The sequence below is a fragment of the Manacus vitellinus genome, unplaced genomic scaffold (genome assembly GCF_001715985.3).
Source record: "Manacus vitellinus isolate BGI_N305 unplaced genomic scaffold, ASM171598v3 scaffold_29_pilon, whole genome shotgun sequence".
In the NCBI taxonomy this organism is placed as follows: Eukaryota; Metazoa; Chordata; class Aves; order Passeriformes; family Pipridae; genus Manacus; species Manacus vitellinus.
In genome coordinates this window covers 2,685,585-2,712,410 of record NW_021940207.1, presented here as the reverse complement: position 1 = coordinate 2,712,410, position 26,826 = coordinate 2,685,585, and the positions used below count along the sequence as shown (strand labels likewise).

Genomic DNA, 26,826 nt, shown 5'->3' with positions numbered 1-26,826 from the left:
GCTGGGGCCTCTTTGGGCCTGTTGCCTCTCTCACCTTGAATAAAAGCCCAGCTTTTGGTCACTGTTATTATATCTGTGGAATTGTCTCCATTCCATTAAGGTCATTTCTGCAGATGTTTAACCTCAAATCTTTCTTTCTCACAGTGAGTCCCTGCACTTGTCTTGTATCCTTGTGTTGGGCTATGCAAGCTCTTAGAGTTATCGAGGAGCTGAAATTGAGCTACCAGGGCGAAGAGCCTGGCCAGGCTTCTGCTGGAAGTTCCCGTTTGTCCTGATTTCCAATTCAAAGAGACTGAAAGTGTCACTGAACCTTGGGGGGGGGGGAGCCTCGAGAATGCTGCCTTTGATGATGTCTGTAAATGTCCTTTTGGAGGTTGGAAGCATTGCTTGGGCAGGGCAGGATTAATTAGTGTGGAGGTGCCTCCTGCAGTCCTGTGCAGCTTCCTCCTCCCGGTGGAGGACAGGCCTGTTGGGCTTGTTTGCAGAGCAAGGCTGCAGCCAGATGGTCACTCCGAGATCAAGGCAGGAGGGGCCGCCAGGGCTCTGGGCTCACTGGGAAATCAGTCTGTAGCTTTGCTTTGATAAGCGCTGCTCCTTGGCAGGCCTCTGAGGCTGAGTGGCTCCTTCCTAAATGCCATTCCTAAATGCCAGTCTTTGGACTAGGTGAACAGGAGGTCTGTCCTCTGTCATCTCCCACCCAGTGACACTGGTAAGACTGAGCACAGGTCCAGCTGGAGCCAAGCATCGCCTGGACTGGGGGGCTCTGGTTGTCCTGGTCAGTGTCCAGTGGAGTGATTGCAAATGTGTTGATGAGGGGTTTTCAGGGAAAACAGTTGGCATCTTGGATGTCTGTTCAGCGTTGGATGTCTGTTCAGCCTCTGCCTGGCTGACCATGGAGAGAAAGCACAGCAAGCTGTGGGGCAGCAGAGGTGAGCATGGTTGAGGGCATGGCAGGCCCATGGCAGGGGGATTGGAACTAGATGATCTTTAAGGTCCTTTCCAACCCAAACCATTCTCTAAAAATAAAAGAGGCTGGTCTTGTGCTCATGAGCATGATGTGCCCACTCTTGAAGAGAGTAGTTAGTAGCTTGAAATGGGATGACCTATTCCCCAAGGAGTACTCGTGATGCTCCCTTGATTTGTTAGGAGAGCAGCTTGAATTCAAGCTCTGCTTGAATGCAGAGCTATGTTACTGTTGTGGTAGCAGGACAGCTGCTAAGAGCTGGTTTGTGCTTCTTTATTCTTAAGCACACCAGGTAAACACTGTGCTGCAAGGGAGCTCATCTTCACAGGGGGTGCAGGGACAGACAGGAGGACAGCAGCTCCTCTGGGGAGGAGGCTCTGACAGAGCTAAACCATCTACAAATCTGTGTTTCCCTATTTACCTGTGCTACAGCATAGAGGAGCAGTGGGGAATACCCTGTCTGGGGGCTTGGGAGGCAAATTAAATGGGAGAGTGACAGTCTGTTTATGCTCAGAGAGCCCTTTTCACCCCAATGCACTGTGCAATTTGTACTCCTCCTCCTCTTCACACAGAAGGTATAAATACAGTGAGGAGGAACTCAAGAATGCCCTGGCTTATGGAGACAGACAGCTCAAATACTCTAATCCTGTTTGGTGCATGCTGTTTGCCTGCAAAGCCCAAGGTCTCACCAATACACGTGTTGTATGCTTTGATTGGACCTGTAGCCCCTGGGGGAATTGTATCCCCATGGGAAGCACACATATCATGTCTGGGCTTGGTCTAACAGGCGAGTATTTCCCATCTGAAATCCCAGCTCTTTCAGAGAATTGCCCTGTCCAGTTTTCTCTTTTGGTGAAATGGCTGCAGAGCTCATCCCTGTGGCCCCAGCATTTGATCTTGCGGGAGAGGTGAGAATTTTGCTCTAGAGACAGGAGATGCTCACATTTGGGTGGTAACACAAAAAGGTGCTTCCTTTTGCTATGCAGCATTATTAATCTATACAATCATTTGGAAGCAAAACATCCCTGCCCTAAGGGGTGTGTGCTACAGGTCTTGAAAATGAGATCACATTTCTGATGGGTAAATCCCTGAAGCTTGTGCTATTGGGGAGAAATGTCTCCTGAGTGTTTTTTGTTTGGTTGGGGTTTTTTTTCTTCTTTTGCAGGTTGTAGGAGATGGGGGCTGTTAAGATCAGAGGAGTGACCAACCTAATCTGTGCACTTTTGGGAGGTTGTTGTAGAAGAATAAGTTTATAATTGAATTTCTGGACTTTGCATTGTTGGAAAAAATGGCGCTGTTTTGTAAAGGTCTTTCCTCTTAATAATTGAACTGAACAAAGGAGATCATCTTACTCTTTCATCTACTCTACTAGCTTTGGATCTTTTTTGTGTTACATTGTCACTGCTCAGTTGTGTTCTCGATCTTTGCATGTTCCCTAGGAACAGACTGCTTTTCTTCTTGGCCATCAAGCTGTCCAACATAAGCTTGAGGGGTCCCCTTCCCTCACCTCCCTTCTTTGTATTGACACCACCACCACCATCACCCCCCCCCCCCCCCGGTTGCCAGATACAGTGTTTTTATTTGGTACCACGTCTGTGATTGCTTCTCTCCGAGTATCCTCCTTGCTGCAAGCCCTTGGATAGGCAATCTGGGGGACAGGACTGCCAAAGACAAGCAGCAATCACTGCTGAGATCCAGCCTGCATTCAAATCTGGGGTTCAAATCCTGCAGGAGCCTCTTAGATTTCTTCTTTTGCTGGGCTCGTGTTACTCCATCCGAGTTCTTTGCAGGGACCTTGCTGTGGCTGGTGGGTCCCGCTCAGGAGAGACCAGAGCTGGCTGAAGCTAGAAACTCCCTTGTATCCACATCCTCAGCCGGGCTGGAGGCCACCGAGGGGAAACGGTGAGGCTGGGAGCACAGCAGCTGCGCTGGTAATGTCTGCGCAGCCGGGGTCTGACACAGCGCAGCCGTCTCCGCGGCTTGGGGTTTATGGCCTCCTTTCTCTCCTGTGCATGCTCTCGTTCCCCACCTTCCCTTCATTCCTAGGACATGACTCTGTGATATAAAATACCCTCTAATTTCCTGAGCCTGGCTGGAACTCCCCGGAGAAGGCAGCGTCTGCCCGCCTGTCCCTCACCCGCCTCTGCATCCGTGTTCCACGCTGCCAGCTGCTCCTGCCGGCAGCAGCGGGAGGGAAGCTGGGAGCATGGCATCTTCCCAGGCCGTGGGAAGAGGGTCTGCCGGCTCCTACAGAGAAGCTGGTGGGAGGGTAGGGATGGAGCCAGGGTTGGAGCTGGGTTTCCTTCACTTCCCTCCCTGTTGCCTGGTCTATCCCTTCCCCTCCCCCAGCTACATGGGAGCAGATGTGCTGCTTGTGTCAGCCCTGGCAGCCCCCTCCGCACACCCAAGCTGGTCTCCTGTGCAGCCAGAGCCTTGTCCCCTCCTCCTCCTTCTTCTCCTCCCCCCGGCTTGGCCCCGTGTCACTGGGGATGGCAGCGGAACCATCCGCCCACTCAGCCTGCCTCCCCTGTAACCCTCCCTCCTTCGTCCCTCCCGCAGGTCTCTTTGTTGGAAAACTCAAGGCAGATGAGTGCTGGGGAGTGCTGGGCCTGCAGGCCAGGCGCTGAGCCTGCAGCTTGGCCTTGGCATGTCTGCTGGCCCCAGAGATGGGACCAGGGTCACAGGGGGATTATCTGGGCAGAGTAGCAGCACCGAGGGGCCTGGACCTGCGTTCATCTGGGCAAGACTTAGGTTGCCTCCACCTAGAAGGGATTTTTGCTGGTCACCATTCTCAGCCATGTTGTGCCCAGCCCCCAACAGGACTTTAAACATGGGGACCTTCAAAACCGGATGGTAAACTCAAAGCAGTCCCTCTAAAATCAGCCTTGGGCAGATGTTTTCCCTGGGCTCTGATGGCTTCAACCAAAAGGAAAGACTTGTAGAGAACAGAGGGAGCGTGAATTCCTTCTGGGTCTGCTCTTTCAGGATTCCTGGGCTCAGACCCCATCAGCTGAGGGCTCTTCTCAGCACATTCACAGAATGGTTTTCCCTGCCAGCAATCCACAGGACAGTTTCATCTCCTGGCTGCCTCCCTGTGCAAGCGCGGAGCAAAAACGTGGCACTGCTCACAGCTCCCCCAGAGGCTGCTCGCTCAGTGGCTTCTGACGTGTGAACCTGCGGTCGAGTCCATGTGTCCGTGTGAGAAGTGTGACTGGAAGGGTGGTGAGAGGTGGGAGGAGGAAGGCTGCAGCTCCGGCTGAGGCTGGAGAGGAATGCAGGACATGAATAGCTGGGATGGTGCAAGGGGTGACAGACGTGAGCAGTGCTGCAGAGATATTCCTGCTCGGCATGTGCCTGACTCCAGCACTATCAGTTTTTGCTCTGTAGAGTCTAAATATATAATCCATCATGCTCTGGCATCTGGGTGATAAATAGTGATAAATAATGTAGTGGCTGGGGAAGGAGGGAGAAAACGCTCCAGGGTGGAGCTGACCCCTGGGATGTCTGGGGCAGCCACGGGGTAATAAGAGTGAGGAGGGACCAGCTCTCAGGACAGAGGGAGCTTGTTCTCTATCAAGCATTGCAGCTGAGGGTGAGTGGGTGGGTCTTGGGGTTGGTTTCCTCTGTCCCCGCTGAAAGTGGAATAGTTCATTTGTGCTGAGCAGTTGGTCACCTTGACCCAGTGAATATATCACCCTGTCCCTTCACCCACAGGCAGGGCTCTGTGTCCCCGAGCAGTCATCATGCAGCACTGAAAATTGGCTCTGCCTGAAGTTCTCTCTAGGAATTGGACACAGTCCAGGCTGCTGGCGACAGTATGAATGGATGCTAGTGCAGCCAGGGCAGGGTGCGTGTGTGTGTGCACTTGGAAATGAGGAGACAACAACTTGCCTGCCTTGGAAGGGGCTTACGTGGGCACCAAAGGGGATGGGTCCTGGGGGGACACTGCCTGTGTTTGACACTCATCCTGGGCTGCAGGGGTTTTGGGCAGAGGCTGGCACAGAACATGCTGAAGAAGCATTAAGCCAGCAGGATTTTAATCCATCCTCACTGCTCCTTTCCTGCTTTTCCTGCTCCTCCATCTGTGCCAGAAGAATTAACGCGCATCCTGGGAGTGGATTAGATTGCTCAAACCATGACCTCCTCATCTGTGCCTTCTGGGGACGGGTGGCCTTTGTCCGGTCCCTTTTCTGTCTCTCCAGTTTGGGCAGGGATCGTGAGTGCCAGCTGCCAGCAAAGGCCTGGCGATGTGCTGCCTCTCACCCCGTGGGACAGCCCTTTGCCGAGCGTGCGTGACACTGGCGCAACCAGTGGGGCTGGCAGGGTGGAGCGAGCCTGCTCCCCGGGTTTGGGGCTTGCAGCACTGTTCATTTGCCTTTTGCTGATGCCTTGTGATTGTTGGCAAACTTTGTGTTCAGTGGCGGCTCGGGCAGCTGTTGGCACACCAGGGAGAGCAGCCAGGAGCCCAGAGTACCTGTTTCTCGGAGCCCCTTGATGGCAGTCTGGGGCAATGGGCCACAGCTCCGCGTCCCATGCTGGCATCCTCTTCGATTCTCCGTGAGTTGGGACTGACTTGGGTACCCTTCAGAGCTGTTGATGGGATGCCACCTATGAGTATTGCTAATTACTTATAGTCTACTTCTTTTTAATACATAATTTCCCTTGGTTTCAATAACAAAGTAACATTTGTTACTTTGTTCTTTTTCTGTTAGATTCTTCCCCCCCCCCTAAAAAAATTATTTACTATTTAGTTACTACATTTTTTTTAAGCACAATATGTGTCAAGCTGCCTTAGATATAGCCTGGAAACGGAACTTAATATCACAAATGACTTGTAATGTGTCTTTGTATTAAATAAGAGTGCTTAAAATGTCATTGAGAAGAAAAGAAAATGAGCTTGATAAAGTCTATTTTGCCACTGGATTCAATTTATCAAAGATGGTATTAATTAATTCTGGTGAATTTACATGTTGTTTTGATTACAGATTCACTGTGGAAAAAGTATTTAGGTGTCCTGTGATATTCAAAATAAAAGGAAGAAATTTACTCTCCAAAGGAAACTAATTTTTTTTTTTTTTTTACTGTTGGGAGAAAAAGTTATCAGTGCTCCCTCAGCTATGAAGTCTGATAATGTAGCTGTTTGTGTAATGCAAGAACATGACATTGTGGCACAACTATAAAGCTCAAAGTGATGTTGAAATATTATGTATGTAATTAAAAAGCAACAGTAACATTTGGGAGCCAGCATGTTTAATGTATTTCACTTTCATCTATTAGAAATCTCTGGCATAGGTTGTGATTCTTTCAGATCATTATAAAGAGGTTTAAATTATGTATTTCTTTAGAAATAAGTGAACTGGTGGAAATGTGTCTGCTGGAAATACAGTACAGCAGAAAAATCTAGGAGGTTGCTGGAGTGTGCGGAAGAACTTCCTGACACAGCGAGTGAGGGAACCAGCTAGTGAAGGCACACACCAGACCTGTCGTTTGTGAACAGAGAAGAACTGGTGGGTGATGGGGTGACTGGAGGCTGTCTTGTGCACAGTGATCACAAAATGATAAGAGTTTTTGATTCTCACAGAAATAAGGAGGCGGGGTCAGCAAAACTGCCGCCTTGGACTTGCAGAGGGCAGACTTTGGCCTGGTTAGGGAGCTGGCTGACAGAGTCCCCTGAGAGGCAGTCCTAAAGGGCAAAGGAGCCCAGGGAAGGCTGGACATTCTTCAAGAAGAAAATTTTAAAGGTGCAGGAGCAGGACCTCCTCCTGTGCTGAAAGACAAGCTAGTGGGGAAGAAGAGTGGTGTTGCTGAACAGGGAGCTCTGGCTCGAACTCAGGGGAAAAAAAGAATATATCACCTTTGGAAAAAGGGAGAGGCAACTCAGGAGGGATACAAGGATATTGTGAGGTTATGCAGGGAGAAATCTAGAAGGGTCAAAGCCCAGCTAGAACTTAATCTGGCTACTACTGTAAAAGGCAATACATATGTCTTTACAAATGACATCAGCACCAAAAGAAGGGCTAAGGATAATCTCCATCCTTAATTGAATGCGGGGGGAAAACAGTGACAAAGGATGAGGAAATGGCAGAGGTACTTAATACCTTCTTTTCCTCAGCCTTTAACAGCGAGACCAAATGTTCTCAGGGTACTCAAGCCCCTGAGCTGGGAGACAGGGATAAGGAGCAGAATTAAGCCCCCCATAATCCAAGAGGAAATGGTTGGGAACCTGCTACACCACTTAGACGCATGCAAGTCCGTGGAGTCAGATGGGATCCACCCAGTGGTACTGAGGGAGCTGGTGGAAGTACTCACCAAGTCACTTTCAGTCCTTTACCTGCAGTCCTGGTCAACCAGGGAGATCCAGTTGACTGGAAGTGAGCAAATGTGACACCCATTTACAAGAATGGCCAGAAGGAGAATCCAGGGAACTACAGGCCTGTCAGCCTGACCTCACTGCCAGGGAAGGTCATGGAGCAGATCAGCTTGAGTGCCATCACATGGCAAGTACAGGACAGCCAGACAATCAGACTCAGCCAGTATGGGTTTAGGAAAGGCAGGTCCTGCTTGACCAACCTGATTTTCTATGACAAGGTGTCATGGTTAGTGGATGAAGGAAAGATTGTGGATGTTTTCTACCTGCACTTTAGTGAAGCCTTTGACACTGTTTCCCATAGCATTCTCTGGGAGAAACCAGCTGCTCTGGCCTTGAACAGGTGCACTGTTCCCTGGGTAAAAAACTCTGGATGGCTGGGCCCGGAGAGTGCTGGGGAATGGAGCTACATCCAGCTGTCAGCTGGTCACAAGTGTGTTCACCAAGGCTCAGTACTGGAGCCAGTTCTGTTTAATATCTTTATCAGTTATCTTGACAAGGGGATCGAGGGCACCCTCAGTTCTCAGATGACTAAATTGGGTGTGAATGTTGATGTGGTGGACGGTAGGAAGGCTCTGCAGAGAGATCTGGACAGGCTGGATCAGCGGCCAGTTGTATGAGGTTCAACAAAGCCAAGTTCCTGCTCCTACACTTGGGTCACAACAACCTCACACTGCTCTACAGGCTGGAGGAAGAGTGACTGGAAAGCTGCCTCATGGAAAGGGACTTGGAGGTGCTGGTTGATAGTGGCTGAACATGAGCCAGCATGTGCCCAGGTGGCCAAGAAGGCCAATGGCATCCTGGCTTGTGTCAGCAATAGTGTGTCCTGCCAGCAGGACCAGGGAAAGTTATTGTCCCCTTATACTCCACACTGATGAGGTCACACCTCTAACCCTGTGCTCAGTTTTGGGCCCCTCACTACAATACACTACAGATGAGTGGCTGGAGTGAGTCCAGAAAAGGGCAACGAAGCTGGTGACAGGTCTGGAGCACAAGTCTAATGAGGAACAACTGAGGGGGCTCAGCCTGGAGAAAAGGAGGCTCGGTGGGACCTTATTGCTCTCTACAACTACCTGAAAGGAGATAGTAGCCAGGTGGGGATCAGCCTCTTTTCCCAGGTAACAAGCGACAGGACAAGAGGAAATGGCTTGACGTTGTGCCAGGGGAGATTTAGATTGATATTAGGAAACGTTTCTTCACCGAAAGCATTGTCAGGCATTCGAACAAGTTGCCCAGGGAAGTGGTGGAGTCGCCGTCCCTGAAGTTATTTAAAAGATGTGTAGGTGTGGCACTTGGGGACATGGTTTAGTGGTGAGCTTCGTAGTGCTGGGGTAATGATTGGACTGGATGATCTTCAAGGTCTTTTCCAACCTAAACGATTCCATGGTATGCACCTGAATTTTGGTTTTACTGATTAAATTGTGAATTGAGGGATGAAACAGCTGGATGCACACAGAGAGCCTGTTCTGCCCTAGGGTTCTTTCCAGCCTGCCAGTCATGGCTGTGAGCATAGGAACCTGTGACCTAGAAGTGGGCAGGAGTTGCTGATCCTCTTCTGCTCCATTCCCAAGCCTGGGCTGCCTGTTGTTGGGTGCAGATACCCACCTGGGTAAGTCTCATTTTCCTCTGAAATCCTGGACCAGCTCTGACTGCCTCCTCTCCCCTCTGCAGGGTGGTGAAAGAAGAGATCTCGGATGACAATGCCAAGCTTCCCTGCTTCAACGGCCGTGTGGTGTCGTGGGTAAGCAAGCCCCTTGCTATGGTATCTCTCTGCCCATGTCTGCCCTCTGAAAACCACCATTTGGATGTGTAGTGCCGAGTAAGGCACAGGGACTGCTCCATACTGTTGGTGTGCTGACTGCTAACACAGCTGATGAACTGGATTCCCACACTCCAGGCCTTCAGCTGCAGAGGGGGCTCTGTGGTGCTGGGTCCCCTGTGCCAGGGAAGATGTGGGATGCCTCTGTTGGAGAGCTCACGATAACTGATGCCTAGCAGAGGTTGTGGTCATGGCCTGTCCACAGCATAACCCGTGTGCCCCTATGGCAGGGTCGGCTTTCCAAGGAAAGTCCCGCTCCAGTGACTGGTGCAAAGGGCTTAAGTGACTTTAGTGCTGGTGAAGCGGACTGGATTTGACTGCCCTGAAGACTAAAGGTACTGCCTGGGCAGCTGCAGGACAAGCTTTTCCCTCTGTGCCATGCCATGCACATGCTCTGTCCCCTGCCTGCATGCGTCCCTCAGCCCCTAGGGGACCCTCTGTTAGTGGGGGGAGAGGACATTCAGTCTCCACAGCCCATCATCCCGTTTTTCCTCTGCTGAGCTGCAATTTGTGCTGGTGGGGATGTGTAGATCTACACCAAGAGCAGAGCCAAGACCCAAGTACCTTCTTCCAGAGGCCTCCAAATAGCCCCTCAGCAAATCAGGCTAGGTCAGACCTAATTCTTCTTCTATCCCTGCCCCAAACAGCGAGGCCTCAGCTGGGGGGCTGTGAGGAGGGGGTGACAGGGGCAGGCAGGTGTCCACTGCCGGCCTGGCTGCTGCTGGATTCCAGGCAGGGGAGTGCAGGGTGGGCTCCTGCCTGTGCCTTGCACCAGGAGGAAAGGGTGTGCTGGGCTCCCACACAAAGAGCCGGGGCCCGATGCCGGCTGTCCTCCCTCTAGCGGTTATCCAGGCCCTTCGGAAAACAGCCTGTGTCCGGCTCTTGGCCGCCATCCATCCCTCTGCATTCATCCTGCTGCTGCTGCATCTGCACCGAGATGCCTCCCCACCCCACCCTTTCCAGCTGCCTTTTGCTTTTACCTGCCCTATGGGGAGTCCCACAGTCTCTGAACCCTTTCCATTGCTCTTTTTTTACCTGGTGTGCTTTTCCTTGTCCTCCATGCATCCATGCAGCTGCTGGCTTTCCTTGTAGGGTCTCTGTGGTTGCTCAGTGTGACTGACATGGATCTGGTGTGGGTCTGTCTGGTGTGACCACCATGCTGCTGCTCTGCTGGGCTGGATTCTTGCAGGGAACTTGTGCCCAGACTGGCTCTTGTGCACAAAGGGGTGATGGCAGTCCCAGAGACCTTTATGCACAGCTGATGATCCCTTTTTCTATTTCTACTGAGAGTCTCCTTGTCCATGGGTGGTTTGGGGCCTGGGGGGCAGCACTTGCTTTGCTGCTTCTGACAGACAGGCTGAGATGAGGCTATTTTAGGAACGCAGTACTAATTTTAGTGACCAGGAAAGACGGGGGCTTGAATCCAAGTGAGTATTTCCTGACAGTATAAGAGGGAGGAAAAGTGCAGGGTGGTGATCAAAACCTTCCCTGGAGGAAATCCCAGCCTTGGGAGCATTAGAGGAAGACAGTATCAGTCTTCCCCCAACTTGGGAACACCCCCTCTACTCTCCTTACTGCTGTTTGACAGATGCCTGTGACTAGTTCCCTCTGTCCAGATCTATTTGCCTGATCTTGCATTGAGATTTTCAAGCATAAAGTGTTATATGACTTTTCCCTAGGCAATGCTGGCCACTGCCAATATATCTTCTCCCATATGCTCCCGGGCAGTGGCTGCCAGAGCAGGGATGTGGCCCTTAGGGAGTGGGACGTGTCCTGGGAAGACACGTCACTGGGAAGGTGCCAGGAGCAAAGCCAGGCATGTGCCTGGGGCTTGTTGGAGGGAGGGTGCTGAGCCAGTGTGAGACAAGAGCTGGTTAGACAATTGCGAGATCAGGAACTGTTGGGCTTGTCCTGGGGCTTGTGTGACGGGCTCTGCAGCTTTTCACACCCCGGGCTGTACTCTGCTCTGTCTGCTGCCCTGGCTGTGGCTTTTTCAGGGCTGCTTTGTCTTCCTTGTCCCAGCTACATCCCTGTCTCGATTCCCAGTGCCTCTCTGGCAGTAGATCTCTCTCCCCCTGCCCTAATGATTATTTATGAATTATCAACCTCTTATCAGGGTTTCCCCAGTTCTTGAAGGTGGGCAGGGCACAGCTCTTTCATCAGTGATGCTGGGAAGCACTGAAGACCTGTGTAAATGGGCTGTGCCTCCTGCACCCAAGTTGACATCTGCTCTTGGCTCCATGCAGATGTGGTTCCCTCTCCAGCAAGCAGCAGTGCTGCCTCTGCATTGACACTGGGCATTATGGTTTGGGCAGCAGCTGTCATCTCCTTTCCAGCCCATGTTTCATGATCCTTCTGTCCTGACCCACAGTGGGGCATCCTTCACCTTAGATTTTTTCTGGGCCCTGTCACCTCTGCTCTGGGGGTTCCTGAATGCGTCTTTCAAGGAAGAGGCTTTTTATTGTCCTCTTGGCCAGCCCTATTATGATTAGTCCTGTTCATTACAACTTGAAAGAAGGGGGGAGTGCAAACCTGGATAGGGAGTAATATTGGGAAATTGCTCGTTTGGGCTATCCTCAGTTTCATTCCACTGGCAAGCCTGTGGAAGCTCCACTTCATTCCCTGAGCCCTGAAATTGGTGGTTTATTACAGAGACAGAGTCATGTGGGTGTGCCTGGACTGCCCCACAAGCATGGCTGGTATAGAGTTCCTGGGGTTTGACCCTTTCTTGAATTTCTGCACTGGGGAAACTGTTGAGCCCCCCAGAGGTTGGGTGAAGATTGTGCCCAAGCCAATAAGCTGGGCAAAGTTTGTATGGAAGTCAGAAAAAGATCCTGTTTCAGGAATCTATTTCAAAGCCAGCCTCAGCCCTGAGCTCTGTTATCTGCAGCATCTGAGGACTGGGGAGGTGAAGGTCCTGCTGGTCCCACAGCTTGAAGGCAGGGGTATAGAGGCTGCTAAAACTGAGGAAAGGAATGACTGGTAGCTGCCTCTTCCAATGTGAGAAGAACTGGGGGAATCCACTCCCTGCTACAGGATGTGCGCTAAAGGTTACCTGAGTGTGTGGTGTGGGCATGCAGGTGATGTCAGTGTCCAAGCAGGGCTGTCAGCCACCTGGGCTTCACTGCTGGGTCAGGAATTCCTGAGCCACAAATAGCCGGTGTCTGGGAAGGCATCGAGAGGGAATGTTGCTACATGCTTGGCCTGTTCCATACCCGCTCCTGGGCATCTGCTGTTGTCTGCCATCAGAGATGAGATCCAGGCAGGCTTTTGGCCAGCTCCTTTGGCCACTGTTGTACATGTTTTCCCAGAGCTGCAGCCATTTCCTTCTCTGTCTCATCCCTCCAGCTGGTGTCTGCAGAGGGTTCCCACTCAGATGCTGGCTCGGTCTGTGCCGATAACCAGACAGAGCTGCCACCTTCCATGGAGCGCACAGGAGGAATTGGAGACTCCAGGCCCCCCTCTTTCCAGTAAGTTACCTGGACATCTGCCCTAGTTTGCAAGGGACATATAGTGGGTTTGCTGTAATCCTGAGCAGGGGCTGGGATACTCCTACCCAAATTGTCAGGGATTACAGCCAGCAAGGGGGGAGGAGGATGAGGCTGGGAGCAGATTCAAAGTGGAGCTGCATTATTCAACAAGCAAGGACATGCCAAAAATAGTGCAGGGAAGCTGGCAAAGAGCTGGCACAGTATACCCAGTCCTTTGCCCTGCACTCACAGATGTGCTGTGGTTGTTCCTATCCCTCAGGAAGGAGACAGGTGATGGCTGGAAGCTTGTGCTGGCCAGCACAGAGGTGTCGAGAGAGCCTGCTCAAGTTGTTCCCTGTTGAGCATATTTGTTCCTTTTAACTCATTACAGCCCTAACACCGGGGGGAGTCGGGAAAACTTGGACAATGAGACAGAAACAGACTCAGTGGTGTCCTCGCAAAGGGAACGACCTCGTCGGACAGATGGGCCTGAGCATGGTGAGTGTTGGTAACGTGGCAAGAGCTCTGCAGGGCATGGCTGGGGCATGGTGCGGGCACCAGCTCCAGACTTGGGGCAGCTTTCTCTGCTTTGCAGAACCCTACCATCTTAGAAGGGCTGTTGTATGGCCCTTAGAAGAGCTGTAGCCTCACATTGGAGGCAGGAGCTAACACCTATGTTGCATCAGAACTTTGGGGTCAAAGGAGATGTCTCCTGTAGAAGCCTCAAGCAGAGACAGTAGTGCCTCAGTCCTTTGTAGTTGAAAAGCATAGTGTGCTGTAGCCTGGCCACTCCATGCTGCTTCTTGCTTTACCAAGGAAACAAATGCAAGTCTTCCACAAGTTTGGCAGCATTGTTCCTAATGGCCCATCAGCCTCCTCCCCATCTGATAGCGATAAAAGTATCCCACAGAAGATGGATCTGATCCCAGGATAGACTAGGAGCTGTATGGCACTAGCTGGGATTGTCTGATAGCAAGATTTGTTCTGAGAAGGCTGCCATGAGCCCTGCATAGGGGAAGGGGTTGTGTCAAGCACACTGAGTCTTGTCTTTTCATAGCACCCAGGGTGAATGGGACCGTGAAGGGAGAGCGGCGCCGAGACCTGGGTGGGTACGAGAGCTCCTCCACACTCATGAGCAGTGAGCTGGAGACCACCAGCTTCTTCGATTCAGATGAAGATGACTCCACCAGCAGGTAGGAGAGCTTAGGTCCTGGAGAAACGCTAACTTCCCCCTTCCTCCCAGCGCAGAGAGATGCCATTGCAGGGCACAGTAGTCCTGGGCTCAGACCTGCCTCTGTCTCACCCAGCAGCCATCTCTACTATTGTCTGTCCCCCGTGTGCATGTTCTCCCCTCTGCCTTGCAGTCCTCCATTCCTTGTGCTATTTCCATGGCTCTCTTGCTGCCAGAGTCACCACCCTGGCAGCAAGAGAGCTGACTCTTGCTTTTGCTTGCAGGTTTAGCAGTTCAACAGAGCAAAGCAGTGCTTCCCGTCTCATGAGGAGGCACAAGCGGCGCCGGCGGAAACAGAAGGCTCCACGCATCGAGCGGGTATGCAGGGAGGGACCGGGGATCCTGGGGAGGGCAGTGCAGGGCAAGGTGGGCTGCCTGGTGGATCCCTCTCAGGGATTCAGCTGTGTTTGTTGTGGTCACAGCTTGTGACAGTTGGTGTCCAAGTGCTGAGACTTCATAAAGTGCTGTAAACATTTTCTGGGCCAATGTAGCCTCAAGAGTTGGGAGCACAGGCCTTGTCCTGGCTGTGGAGAGGTCACAAGGACCATGGCTGATGTTCTCTGGCTCTGCAAAACTCCCAGCATAAGAGTGGAGTTGTGGGTGGGGGCTGTGGTGCCACAGGGAGTGGCAGAGAGGAAAGACAAGTGGGGGAAACTGGGGCTGGGAAAGTTGCTGAGGCACAGGAGGACATCTCATGTTTCACTTACGTTGCAGTCATCGTCCTTCAGCAGCATAACAGACTCCACCATGTCCCTGAACATCATCACAGTCACGCTGAATATGGGTGAGTGGGAAGTGTGCATGGAGCCTACAGTCCTTCCAGAGTGGGATTGGGTGGTGGAGAGGGAACTGGGGAGGGGGCAAAGAGAACACATGGGGGAGGAGTGAAGAGATGAATTCTGTAGAAAAGTGGCTTGTCTTTAAGCACTGGTCTCTCAAGAGTTTCTCCGTGTCCCAGGACATCTCTCTGGGACAGGGGTGCAAGCCACCATAGTTAGTTAGTACGTGGTTTGTCTGAGGTTAGGTCTAGTTGTACCTGCTGCTTTGTGGTGTCTTACTGCTTTCTCTTTCCATCCCCGCAGAGAAATACAACTTTCTGGGCATTTCTATTGTGGGACAGAGCAATGAGCGTGGCGATGGAGGCATTTACATTGGCTCTATCATGAAGGGTGGCGCTGTGGCAGCTGATGGCAGGATTGAGCCGGGGGACATGCTCTTGCAGGTACTTCACACCCACATATCTCCATCTTTGGGCCTGGGAAAGCAGAAAGAAAAGACCCAGAAGCCTCCCTGCAAATTTTGGCAGGCTAAATCCAGGAAGCTGTGCTTGGAAGAGGGAAGCTGAGTCACTGCTGAGCTGAGTGGGGAGCTCAGCCTCTGGTCACATCTCTGAGACTCACTTCTTTGTGTCGTTTGCAGGTAAATGACATCAACTTTGAGAACATGAGCAACGATGATGCTGTGCGGGTGCTGAGGGAGATTGTGCACAAGCCAGGGTAAGTTCTTGGGTTGTTCCTTACCTCCAGGGACTGCTGTACAGTGTGTGCTTGGGGTGTGTGAGTCATGTCTTCAGCCACCTCTGCCAGTGGCTCTGCAGAAGCTCAGAACTGAGGTTTTTGGTGTTGCTTTGATTCTTGGGTTTTCATGCCCAAAGCAAGAATTGCGGCCAACAGAATGGCAGGGAGTTGGGAGCTGTGCCCCTTTCTTTGTGGGGATGTCAGGTCCCTGCTCATTGCAGGGCAGTTGGAATAGATGACATTTAAAGGTCCTTTCCAACACAAACTGTTCTTTGATTCTCTGTTCTATTTGGGTCATCAGCAACCCTCAGCCAGGGTCATGTCATTTTGTTCATGTCACCAAGGAAACCTATAGCTGGATTGGAACAAGGACACTTTACTGCCGGCTTCTCCCTGTCTCCCAGGAGAGAGCCAGCCCACAGGATCCATCCGTCATGCAGGGGTTTGTGTCACCAGGCTCTGGTTCTAACTCTCACCTTTTTGTTGCAGGCCCATCACCCTGACGGTGGCTAAGTGCTGGGACCCCAGCCCACGGGGCTGCTTCTCGTTACCCAGGAGTAAGTGGATAGCTGACCCACCCTTAACGCTGGTGCCCAGCTCATGTGAGAGCCCTGCCTTAAGCACTTACTTGGATGTTGTCTTGTTCTTCCCCTGTGTGTTTGACTCCACGTGGCACTGAATTGGGGTTTGATGGGGTGCAGCTCTCCTTTTAGGAGGCTGCTATGTCCTATTCCCAGACCAAAATGCCCATAAGCCCAGCCCTCCTTCCCACATCACGCTGGGGACGCGTTTCACTGGGGCAGGGGGGTCACTTGCTCGGGGCGCCAGAGGAAAGAGAAACCCCCCCTTGAGCCATAGGGGGATCTCTCCCTCTGCACCTCTCCTGCTGACCCTCCCTCTCTTCTTTCTCTCCCAGTTGCTCCCCAGCGGATCTGGGCTGGGCCAGACTCTCCATGCTCCGATCCGGGTGAGTCCCGGCAGATACTGGGGATGGAATGGGCTGTGCTGAGTCCCTGTCCCTCCCCAGAGGTTGTTTTGATGATGTGATCATTTTTTCCAGCTACTAACTGACTCTTTCTTTTTGGTAGGTGAGCCCATCCGGCCCATCGACCCGGCAGCCTGGGTGTCTCACACGGCAGCGATGACTGGCACCTACCCAGCGTACGGTATGAGTCCATCCATGAGCACAATCACTTCCACCAGCTCCTCCATCACCAGCTCCATCCCAGAGACCGAACGTAAGTCCTTGTGCCTCCGTGCTCTGCCCACTGCACAGCCTCTTCACCTTCACTGTGCTGTGAAGGGAGCAATACATCTGCCTGGGGATAGCTGGGGTGGGCAAAGTCTGCCCTGCCAAGGGACTGAGAAGGAGACAGCTCTTGACAGACTGGCACTTGGATCAGTGGAAGTTCTGCCTGGGTGAAATAATGCCATGTTTTTCAGCTTTCTATGTGAGGAGAGTAGAGGAGCCTGGGTGCAATTAGGAGCTGTGGCAGATGCAGAGGAAAGGCTCAGACCAGTCAGGGTTAGCGTTTGAGAATGCGGGGCCAGAGGGATTCAGCATGTCCCTGGAGCAATTGCCCTCCCAAACAGCAGATAGGGCAGGATGGAGGAGGCAGCTGGGAGCAAAGAGCCTTGCAGTGGGGCAGGGTCTTGCTGAGCACAGGGCACTTTTGGTTGCTTTCTGGAGGTTTTGGATAATTCTGGTATAGAGAGCCCTGAAGCAAGGGTCTGGAAAGCTCAGGTGAGGCAAAAAGCCAGGAGTTTGTTGTAAGTTTGTGACTCTTGCCTGGGTTTTTCCCAAGAGGAAATGGCTGACGTGACAGATAACATGGGAAGGGGGCTTACACAGCATGTGCCCCAAGGCTGTCTGCGATGTATTGTTCCCTGGCCCATTCCTCCCGTGTGTGATGCTTCCATGTGTCTCCTTTGTCTTTTCTGTCCTCTCTCACCTCTGCCTCCCTTCCTTCATCCACACCACAGGCCTCGATGACTTTCACCTGTCCATCCACAGTGACATGGCCACCATTGTCAAAGCCATGGCCTCACCAGAGTCAGGCCTCGAGGTGCGTGACCGCATGTGGCTGAAGATCACCATCCCCAACGCCTTCATTGGTAAGAGACTGTGCTGCCTACAGCAGAGGCAGGGACTGGGGACTGGGTGGCCTGTTTTCCAAGCAGATGTCCAAGGGAGCATCTCTGTCACCATAAACTGTTGACCAAGCCAGAGTTACATATTGGACTCTTGGCTGTGTGGCCCCTTTTCACCTTTGGCCCAGTTTTTCTTGGCTCTAGTGTGGCTCACTGCCTCAAGAGCCACTGTCTTTCACTCTTTTGCCGTATCTAACTCTATGTTTGGTGGCAGGTTCAGATGTGGTGGATTGGCTCTATCACCATGTGGAGGGCTTTACAGACCGCCGTGAATCCCGCAAATATGCCAGCAATCTGCTGAAGGCTGGCTACATCCGACACACCGTGAACAAGATCACCTTCTCAGAGCAGTGCTATTACATCTTCGGGGACCTCTGTGGAAGTATGGCCCTTGGCATGGGTGGGAGGGAGAGGATGGAGGGTTAGAGGTCCTGCAGAGCCCTGATGACACTGTGGGGACACAACTACAGCCATTGGCATCAGGCTGGGACCCTTGTTCTACAGACCTTGTTAAGAGAGCAATAAAAAATATCCCAGCTCCTTTGTCATGCTGCTGGGGTAGTGAAGTTGGAAGCAGCATTGACAGTGTCACCTACTGTGTGATCTTTGCTCCTGGGCAGCCCTAGCAGAGTCTTAGTCTTTACTGACTGTCTCCAGGCTCTGAACTTCCAGTGCTGGCAAGGGGTTGGTGCTCAGGCAACTGGGTTCTACTCAAAAAAGAGGGATGGGGAGAGGAATTGGCAGGGTGAGAGCCTGTAGCTCTGGTGTGGTTCTTTCCCACCAAGCTGGTCCCTGTATTAGAGTGGCAGCTTGGACTCAGGCAGCCTGGCTGTTGTCCAGCCAGGAAGCACAAATGGTGGCACTGACTAGCAAGGAGAGTGCCAACTTCTTGTGTCTCTTTGCATATCCTGTCCTTGTCCATCAGCAAAGACTGGATGGGGAGCTGCTTCATCACACGTGGTTGTCTTTCTGCTTGGATTAACCCCTGTTCTCTGCTTTCTTGCAGACATGGCTAATCTGTCTCTTCACGATCATGATGGCTCCAGCGGTGCCTCCGATCAGGACACTTTGGCTCCGCTCCCCCATCCAGGAGCCGCACCCTGGCCTATGGCTTTCCCATATCAGTATCCACCGCCTCATCCGTACAACCCCCATCCCGGCTTCCCTGACCCAGGCTACAGCTACGGAGGGGGCAGTGCAGGCAGCCAGCACAGTGAAGGTGAGTAAAAATGACTAAAATATACCTGAGGGTGGGCAGGTGCCCTGTTCAGTACTGGGAAGCAGCAGGAAAAGGCTGCTTAAGTGAGGTCCTATGTGAGGGGAGCCAGGGTAAAAGCCATCTCAGAAGGGTTGTGGGACTTGGAGTTGAAAAGAGACTGAGAGCACAGACTGTGCTGGCAGATGGCTGTGCTGGAGCGTGCTGTAGTTCTCTCTTGGCCAGAGGAGCATCCGCTCTTCCTGACTTGTCTGAGCTGCCACCTAACCTTGTCTCGTGCACTTTGCAGGGAGCCGGAGCAGTGGTTCCAATCGCAGTGGCAGCGAGAGGAGGAAGGAGAGAGAGAAGACCGGGGAGTCGAAGTCAGGTGGCAGCGGGAGCGAGTCAGACCACACCACGAGGAGCAGCATGAGGCGTGAGCGCGCGGCCAGCGAGCGCTCGGTGCCGGCCAGCCAGCACAGCCAGCGCAGCCAGCACTCCCTGGCTCACAGCATCCGCAGCCACCACAGCCAGCAGTCCTACGGGCCGCCCGGCCTCCCCCCTCTCTTCAGCCCCCCATGTTGCTGATGCCTCCACCGCCTTCAGCCATGGGGCCCCCCGGGGCACCGCCGGGCCGTGACCTGGCCTCTGTGCCCCCCGAACTGACAGCCAGTAGACAGTCCTTCCGAATGGCCATGGGCAACCCCAGTGAGTTCTTTGTGGATGTAATGTGAAGCGCCCATCCCCTGTCTGTCTGCTGCCCCTCCTTCCCCCCCTCTGTCCCTGTCGTTTGATTCCTAGGACCAGCCCTGGCTTCGCCCCTTTTTTTTTTGATTTTGTTTTGTTGAGTTTTTTTGTTTTGTTTTTCTTTTTTGTTTTGTTCTTTTTTTTTTTTGTCTTGATAATGAAAAGAAAAAAAAGGGAAAAAAATAATAAATGGAACTAAACCTTGATTCTAATCCCTCCTCGAGTGGGGTGGACAGGCCTGGCAGACCTGCTGGGTGCTGCCAGCCCATCCCGCCACCAGACTTGTGTATTGCCAATGGTAATTCCCTTCTGCCATCCTCTCTAACCCCATTAATCCGCATCCGTCCCAGCGCCCTGTGCTGCTTGCCCGTGTGTCGCTGCTGCCTCGGTCCTTCCGCCCTAAATATCTCTTCTTTCTTTTCACCCTTTTGTGTTTCTTCTATCAAGCAGCAAAGAATTACGGGGTGTTTGACTTTCTCTGAGCCTGCCGCCCGTGGGGGGGAGAGCTGGAGCGTGGCGTGGCCCGACAGCAGGACACGGAGCTCCAGGGGCGCTGGGCACGCATGGCGCTGAAGATGGCTTCTTTCCTCCCCCTCGCGGAAGATGCCCTGCCCTTCCCACAGCCCTGAGAGGGGAGCAGGGACCAGCCTTATATATGTATTTTAAATCCCGTTGTAGTTGCCTTTTGGCTAATGCATGAATGTTCCAGGGCTTCAGTGCCTCCAGGGAGTGGAGAGATGCTGCCACTTCCCTCTTGCTTCCCTTCTCTTGCCCACATATTGGGCCAGGTCCAAGCCTGACATTACGCCATGGCAGGACCCTCCTTCTCCTTGCCCAGGCCATAAGGCTCAGGACTGGTGCTGTACCTCTGTGTCCAGCCCAGAGCGGTGGTGAGTGTCTGTGCACAGTCTCTTACGTGACTCAGTGCCCTACACCTGCCCTTGGGTACTTTAGGGGCATTTAAGGGCAGAGCTCTGCTCCCTCCATCCTGCTCTTTGTCCTGCCTGCAATGTGCTGCTGCCTGTCCCGTTTGTAGGGGCTGTCCCATGCCTGGGGCTGGCGGTGGCAGCTGTGGCCTTCTCCCTCCTGCTGTCGCGCTGCTGCTCAGCAATGTGATACCTTCAAGGGCCTGGGCGGACTTAGAAGGCAAGGAAGGGGCACAACTGGTTTGCTTTCATGCTTTGGGGAAACGTAGAGGTCCCCTGTATTTGCCCTACGAAGGGCCTGAGTCTGCCTCCCCCTCTGCCCAGTGCCATGAGTGCTGCTGGCCTGGCTGCCAGGAGGGACAAGCCCTGTTCCCTCTGGGCTGTAAGTGGTGCCTGGTGGCAACACAAGCTCTCTGGGAAGGGAGACTGTGGCCTGAACTGTGGCCTCTGGGCTCAGTGCCCGCAGATCTACCAGGACAGTTGAGTCTTTGCTCCAGCATTCCCTGCCCTTCTTCTTTCCTCTTCTGGGTACTCAGAGATGTGCCTCGGGCTGGGGCAGCCCCTTCCCCATGCCCAGGGCCCAAGCACGGTACAGTATGGACATGCTCGACCCTGCTGCTGTTGGTGCTGGCGCCTCGGCGCCCTCTCCTCCTGCCACACCGTGGCTTTCACCAGGCAAGCTTTGCCTCCTTTGGTCTTTCTTGTGTTTGCGATTTTTATATGATGGAGATGAAATGTATTTTGCTCCCTCGGGGGTCTGCGTTCCCCCTGCAGCCCCTCTGCCAGATCTTACACGCCATCCGTTCATCTCCCTGACTCCTTGAAGCCTCTCCTTCCCTTCTGCCCGCTGGAGTCAGCCTGTCCCCAGCAGCCTCCCTGGCCACTGCTCACCCCTCGCCCTGCCCTACCCACTGGGTTTTATAAAAACAACACCAATCTCCTTGTTTTTATTTATAAACATAGTTTTATTGGACTCCTGCCTTGTGTCGTTCGTTGTTTTCCCCCCCCCCAGCCTCTTCGGCCCTCCTGCATTTTGCTCTAAAGCGAGATCCCGGCGGGATGAGGGCACTCTGTGCCGGTGTTCCAGCTGCCTCTTGCCGGGGTGCCGAGGGCGGCTGCAGTCTGAGCCGGCGCCGGGCCCGGCCTCCTACTTCCCCCACCCCGCGCAGCGGATCCTGCCCGCGGGCGCTCGGGGCTCCCCGTTTCCAGCGGGAGCACTGCAGGGAGAATCAGGGGCTGGTTCCACCGCGGGCGCAGCGCTGCGAGGGCGGAGGGGGGGATGCCTGTGTGCGGGGCCAACCGGAGCTACCAGCTCCGTGGAAGGGCATGGCGACCTCAGGCCTGTGCATGGGGGGGCGCAGCTTCCTGCCCGTGCGCTCCCTCTGCCCATCCCCTGGCTGAGCTCAGCCACCATGCTGTCCTTCCCCCGCGACCGGACTACAACTCCCGGCATGCCCTGCGCCGCTCACACGACCTTCCGTCCTCGTCGCGCGGCCCCCCCCGCGGCGGCGCATGCGCGGTGGGGGGCGCGGCGGGCGCGCGCGCGGCGGCTCTGCAGTGCGCGGGGGGGGCGCGCGACGAGGGGGGGCGGCGCCGCCATCTTGGGCGCGGGGCGGCAGCGGCGGCGGCAGGTGAGGAGACCCCGGGCCGCGCTCCGCTCTCGCGCAGGGCTGCGCGGTCCCCGGCCCTTCGCCGGGCAGCTGCCTGCGGCCGGGCTCCCTCTGCCGCGAGCGGCCGGGCGGTGGCCGAGCCGCCGCGGGTGGCGGCTCCGTGGGCGCTGGCCGAGGGTGGGGGTCCACGCGGCCTTCCCCGGGGCGGAGGGTGGCTGCAGGGCGAGGTCTCCGCCGGCTACCCGTGGGGACGGGAGCGAGTCTGCAGTCGGGAGGGAAGGTGGGAAGCGGGGCTCCCCCGAGAGGGCTTTTCCTTAGCCCCCTCTGAGGGGGTGCTGGGCGACCCCACTGTCGCACATTGCTTGGGGCTGAGGGGGCTTATTAACTGCTTCTGTTAATGAGCTCTCCGCCGGGAATACCTGTGTGGCAGTCCTGCGGTACTGCACCGGGTGAGGGTGGGGACGGAGTCGGGCTGTGTGTGGCACAGGAAGCCCGGCACCGATGTGTCAGGTCAGCTTGAGCAAAGGTTTTTTCAGTCAGATCTGGCCGGAACTTTACCGAAAATTATTTGCCTTTACTGCTGATCCAAACGTGAATTAGCTGGGTCATGGCTTGCACCCTTTGCTTCCTCCCTGGAAAACCTGCTGAGGCAGAACGCAGCGCCGCTGATGCTGAACTGCTTGCTTGTTCTGAGGCTTAAAGCAGGCTCCCATCCAACAGCTCTCCTAGATGGGTTTCCATTCTTCCCTGGGCTAGGTTTTTGGATTTGGGAAAGCTGCAGGAAGCACAGCCTGTGTTTATTGCCCAGTGCAGTTAACCTCTCTCCCCAATGGGAAATGACTGGGTTTTGATCTAGTCTTCTCTCCATAAGGTGTGTGAGTCCATGATCTGTTTTCTACTTGCTTTAGTATGACAAAGCTGCTATCAAGTTTTAGCCTCAGGCTGCCAAAATCTGAGCCTGGAACTTTCCCAGATAGGTGAGTCTGGATGGCTTCTGTGGCTCAGAAGTCTAGGTATTGCAGGCTTCTAACTGTATATGGGCTCATGTGGTGTCTGATTGTGCAACGTTTGCTTGAATGCTGTCAGAGCTGTAGCTAGTCTTTTTTTCCTGCAGTAAAAACTGCGTGTGTTCCTGTGAGTTTTGCTTGGAGGGACAATCTCAAATTTGAAGAGATGCTGCCAATCTGTCTACTTCCATATTTTTCCTGTCAGAAGAGAGGCATCTCTCCTCTTCTGTAGGAAATGCCATCTTACTGACATCTAGTGACAAAGATACCTGGTGTTCTTTGGGCTGCAGAGTGGCCATGTTCCAGGGAGAGGATTGGAGATGCCTTTGAAGGGTATCATGGCCGGCTCTTCCTCCTGAGTGAGAGAGCACAGTTCTGGTCCTTGGAGAGTTGAGTCTTGAGGCTCTGCAGGGTTACATCTTGAGTTCTTTCAAACAAAAGAGGACTGGAAATGCACTCCAGTTTGATACTATCTGTTGGTTTTGTTGTAGGTTTGTTTTCTTTTTGGTGGAGCAGGAACAATCACTAAACAAAATGGGCTTTGTAAAGAAACTTCCTGTGACCCTTAATTAAACTTTTCTTGTCTCATCCCTGCATCAAAAAGTAGTAAAGCCAAGACTATCTTTGGCAGCACAATATCTTGCACTGGTTTTCTAAGTTTATACTGCTGAAGACCATTAGAGTATTTAAAGGCTGTTCTTAGGGTTAACTGGAGGATGGAGAAAAGTGCAGCCTCTGGTGCCAAAATATAATTGGTCTGAAAGGCAGAGTCAGCTTCTCGCCTTTGGTGAGTGACCTACGGAGTAAAAAGTTACTGGCAAGTCATGTATTATTTTGATCTTGGTGGGAGGTTGGCAGCTCAGCTAAAAGCTTGCAGGCAGAGGCACAGAATGTGAAATGCAGTTATCTGCTATCCAGTAACAGTAGAGAGAGAAACGCTGGCAAGTCAGGGTACCTAGACCATTAGTGGTCTGCAGAATACAAGCTCTTACTCAAACTGCACTCTGTGCCTCTACCCTCTTCTGTCAGAAGACGAATAGAAAGCAAGTCGCTGTTCAGGTTTCTAGCTCAGGAGTGAAAAGCAAGCAGAATTTGCTTCAGACTGACTTTAGAACTGGTAGAATTAGAAGGCATTGGGGCCATTCAGATAAGGTTGTGATCAAAATAAGGTGGAGAGGTGTGTTAATGCTGTTCCTGTGATGTTTTAGCACAGTAAGGGAGCTTCTCGTGTTTCCCCATGTCAGTATTTCTCTCTTGTTACTGTTCAGACCGGCTGTGTGCTGCATGGCACGCAGAAGGAGGCTGTAGGAGGAGAGCCTGGTAAGAGAACGTGCTTCTCTTCTTGCCCACTGGCTATGGGGATTTATGGGATTGGGTTTAAAATAGGGACAGTTTCTCTGAAACTGATGGGTTTATCTCAGGAGCTCTTTAGCTCAGGGTATGCCCCTTAAGTAAATTATGCAGCCTGTCTTTCCCAGGATGAAGTGATTGCAACTACTCTTGTTTAAAACCAAGCAGCCCTTGGCCTCCGGGAAAGTGACTAATGCAGCCCTCTAAGCAAAGCTTAGGTGCTTGGATTAGCTGGTGAGGTGATGGCAGCGTTATGAGCCTTAAGCCTTTTGGGTTGATATTGGCTAGCACTAGCCTGAAAGGATGGGTTTTCCCAACAAGTCCAGTTTGCCAGAGCAGCCTGACTAATCCTCCTCCTGCTTCAACTGTTGTCACTTGTCCAAGATCATACTGATTTCTGGAATGCAGAAATGGTTGCAGTTGGTGATTTGCCCTCAAGAGCTTCAGTACTTCTCTTGGTTTCTTCCTGGATGAGAATTCGAGCAGCTAATGTACCTTGAACTGCTTAGTTAGATAAGCTCATTAATGCACAGAAGTCTTACTTGCTGTTAAGTCAGAACCCAAACTGTCTTTTAATAGACTACTAAAGGGGTTGGTTGGTTTACACCAGCTTATTCACTGACTTGTGATTGCTGTTTTCTGGATGTGCTCTGTAGATTACAGAAATCAGCATTCCTTTTTTTATTCAAAGTAAGTGATGTCTGTGCTGTGGGAAACTTCCAGCCCCTTAATGGGAGTGACAAAGTCCAAGTAGCTGGGTCTTGGGCTCACTGATGATCTTGTTTGTTTGTATCCTGTACTTGATGGCACAGGGGACTCAGTGAAGCTCATGGCCTGTATCACCATGGGGCTGTGACCAAAATGGCTCTGCAGGTGAGCAGGAGTCCTCTCAGCCCTGCTCATACAGCCCCCTTTGCTTGCTCTGGTGAAGGTAACAGGCAGATCATGCCTCATGCTTATTTTCCCCACCTGTAGTGCCAGACTCTCCTGGAGAGGTCTCTCTGTGGTGAGAATAGCACTCGCACAGCTGGCTTCGGAAAAGACAGCTGATCCCAAAGTTACCTCCTAAAATGAAAGGACAAATGCCCTCTGCACCATCAGGATGCTACTGGTGCTCATCAAATCCTGGGGCTGTTGGGGTCGTAATGTGAACCTGTAGTTACATTCTTACATTGGCAGTGTAAGAATTCCTGTCCCTGCAGTGACTCTGCTCCTGAGCAGTTATTCTTGAGCTGCCATTTCACCACTGCACCTCTGAAGAGAGGACACAGAGGATTTGCTGATCAGATGCGGCCAGACCTGGCTCAAGAGTTCCACAGGTTCTGCTTGCATGGGCTTAGAGAAACTGGTGTGGAAGGATACAAACAACTGTGTTTTCCTGAGACAGAAGTGCCAATATGCACCCCGAATTTATGGTGACTTTGGTACCATTAGACTGTAGGCATGTTACATTGATAATGACGTTTCCTCCAGACAGTACCTCATTCTTTTAGAGCTAGAACAACTAAGTATCTCTTGCCTTGGACCTGCAGCTGCAGTTACTGCAGCCATGTTGCTCTTACCACTGCAGAAAGCTGACTCAAAATTCACTGGTTTTCCTCAGCAATGAATTGAGATCAGCTTTGTTCGTTTGTTTTCATTTGTGCAAATACAGTTACAAAAGGCAGAGAACTGTGTTCCAAAGCATGTGATATAGGTTGAAGCTACCCCTCTCCCTGCTGGTGCAGGGAAGGATTAGTGGTCTGTGTGGTGTCATCTGAAAGATCTCAGGTTATGGGACAAATGTATTTGAGAATATAACTTGTTTGAATATCTGTATATCTGGGACTTAGGCGAGAATTTAGTTTTGTCTTTCGTACCCTAATGAATGGATGACTGGTACTACAGTGGTATCTTGTTTCTGGTGTGATGCTATGGCTTCTCAAGTAGGGACACCATGGGAGGCTAATGCACTGGACAGAAACTGGAGGATTGGTACCGTGTGCTGTTGTTTCTGGAAGAGTTGCTGCAGATACAAACAAACTGCTCCAGAGGGAGCAAACTGTGCTGGTTGGTCGATTCTTTATGTGTACCTTGTTTAGTCTAAGAAAGCTCCGTGCTGCATGTTGTTCATTTTTCTACAGCTATTCTAAGTCAGAATTGATGAAGAGGAAATGGAAGAGGAAGGCTGGGCTCTTACATGCTGCAGGAGGGACCAGCTGAATCTCGACTTGCTAATGCAGGTTTAGTGCATCGTCTCACTAGGTAGCTCCCAGTTCAGCCACTTGTTGCATCCCAGAATATGTGAAGCTACTGACGGTCCAGCAACAGGATTCTGCTGCCTGGCCCTGTGCTCCTGACTGCACCCACACATTCCAAGTGGGTGGCACAGTGTAGCCTGAAAAGGCAAAGTCTGGCTTCTGGAGAACCACCTAAAAAACACAGCATTTTCCATCTCTGATGGATTCAGTGGACAAAACCAGGTTTTCAGAT

The 26,826-nt window shown here is 52.5% G+C and overlaps 2 protein-coding genes across 3 annotated transcripts in view; both read left to right on the top strand.

Annotated features, from left to right (window-relative positions):
• Positions 1–8,528: 8,528 nt before the first annotated feature.
• Positions 8,529–21,357, top strand: DVL3 (dishevelled segment polarity protein 3). Its single transcript, XM_029960789.1, is given in 16 exon segments — positions 8,529–9,072; positions 12,499–12,620; positions 13,012–13,118; positions 13,678–13,813; positions 14,076–14,169; positions 14,566–14,635; positions 14,934–15,073; positions 15,271–15,347; positions 15,858–15,925; positions 16,285–16,335; positions 16,457–16,606; positions 17,352–17,483; positions 17,734–17,901; positions 18,526–18,738; positions 19,025–19,282; positions 19,285–21,357. Coding segments are annotated over 15 exon segments (1,875 nt in total). The 5' UTR covers positions 8,529–9,072; positions 12,499–12,573; the 3' UTR covers positions 19,449–21,357.
• A 648-nt stretch (positions 21,358–22,005) lies between these two features.
• The window catches only part of AP2M1 (adaptor related protein complex 2 subunit mu 1), a 28,379-nt gene continuing 23,558 nt past the window's right edge, over positions 22,006–26,826 (top strand). Inside the window, exon 1 of one of the 2 annotated variants that reach the window (XM_018074883.2) lies at positions 22,006–22,018. The gene's annotated coding sequence lies outside the window, so the exon portion shown is untranslated. Of the gene's footprint in view, positions 22,019–22,905; positions 22,975–26,826 lie in introns of those variants that run through there. The other variant, XM_018074875.2, reaches the window with a different exon arrangement.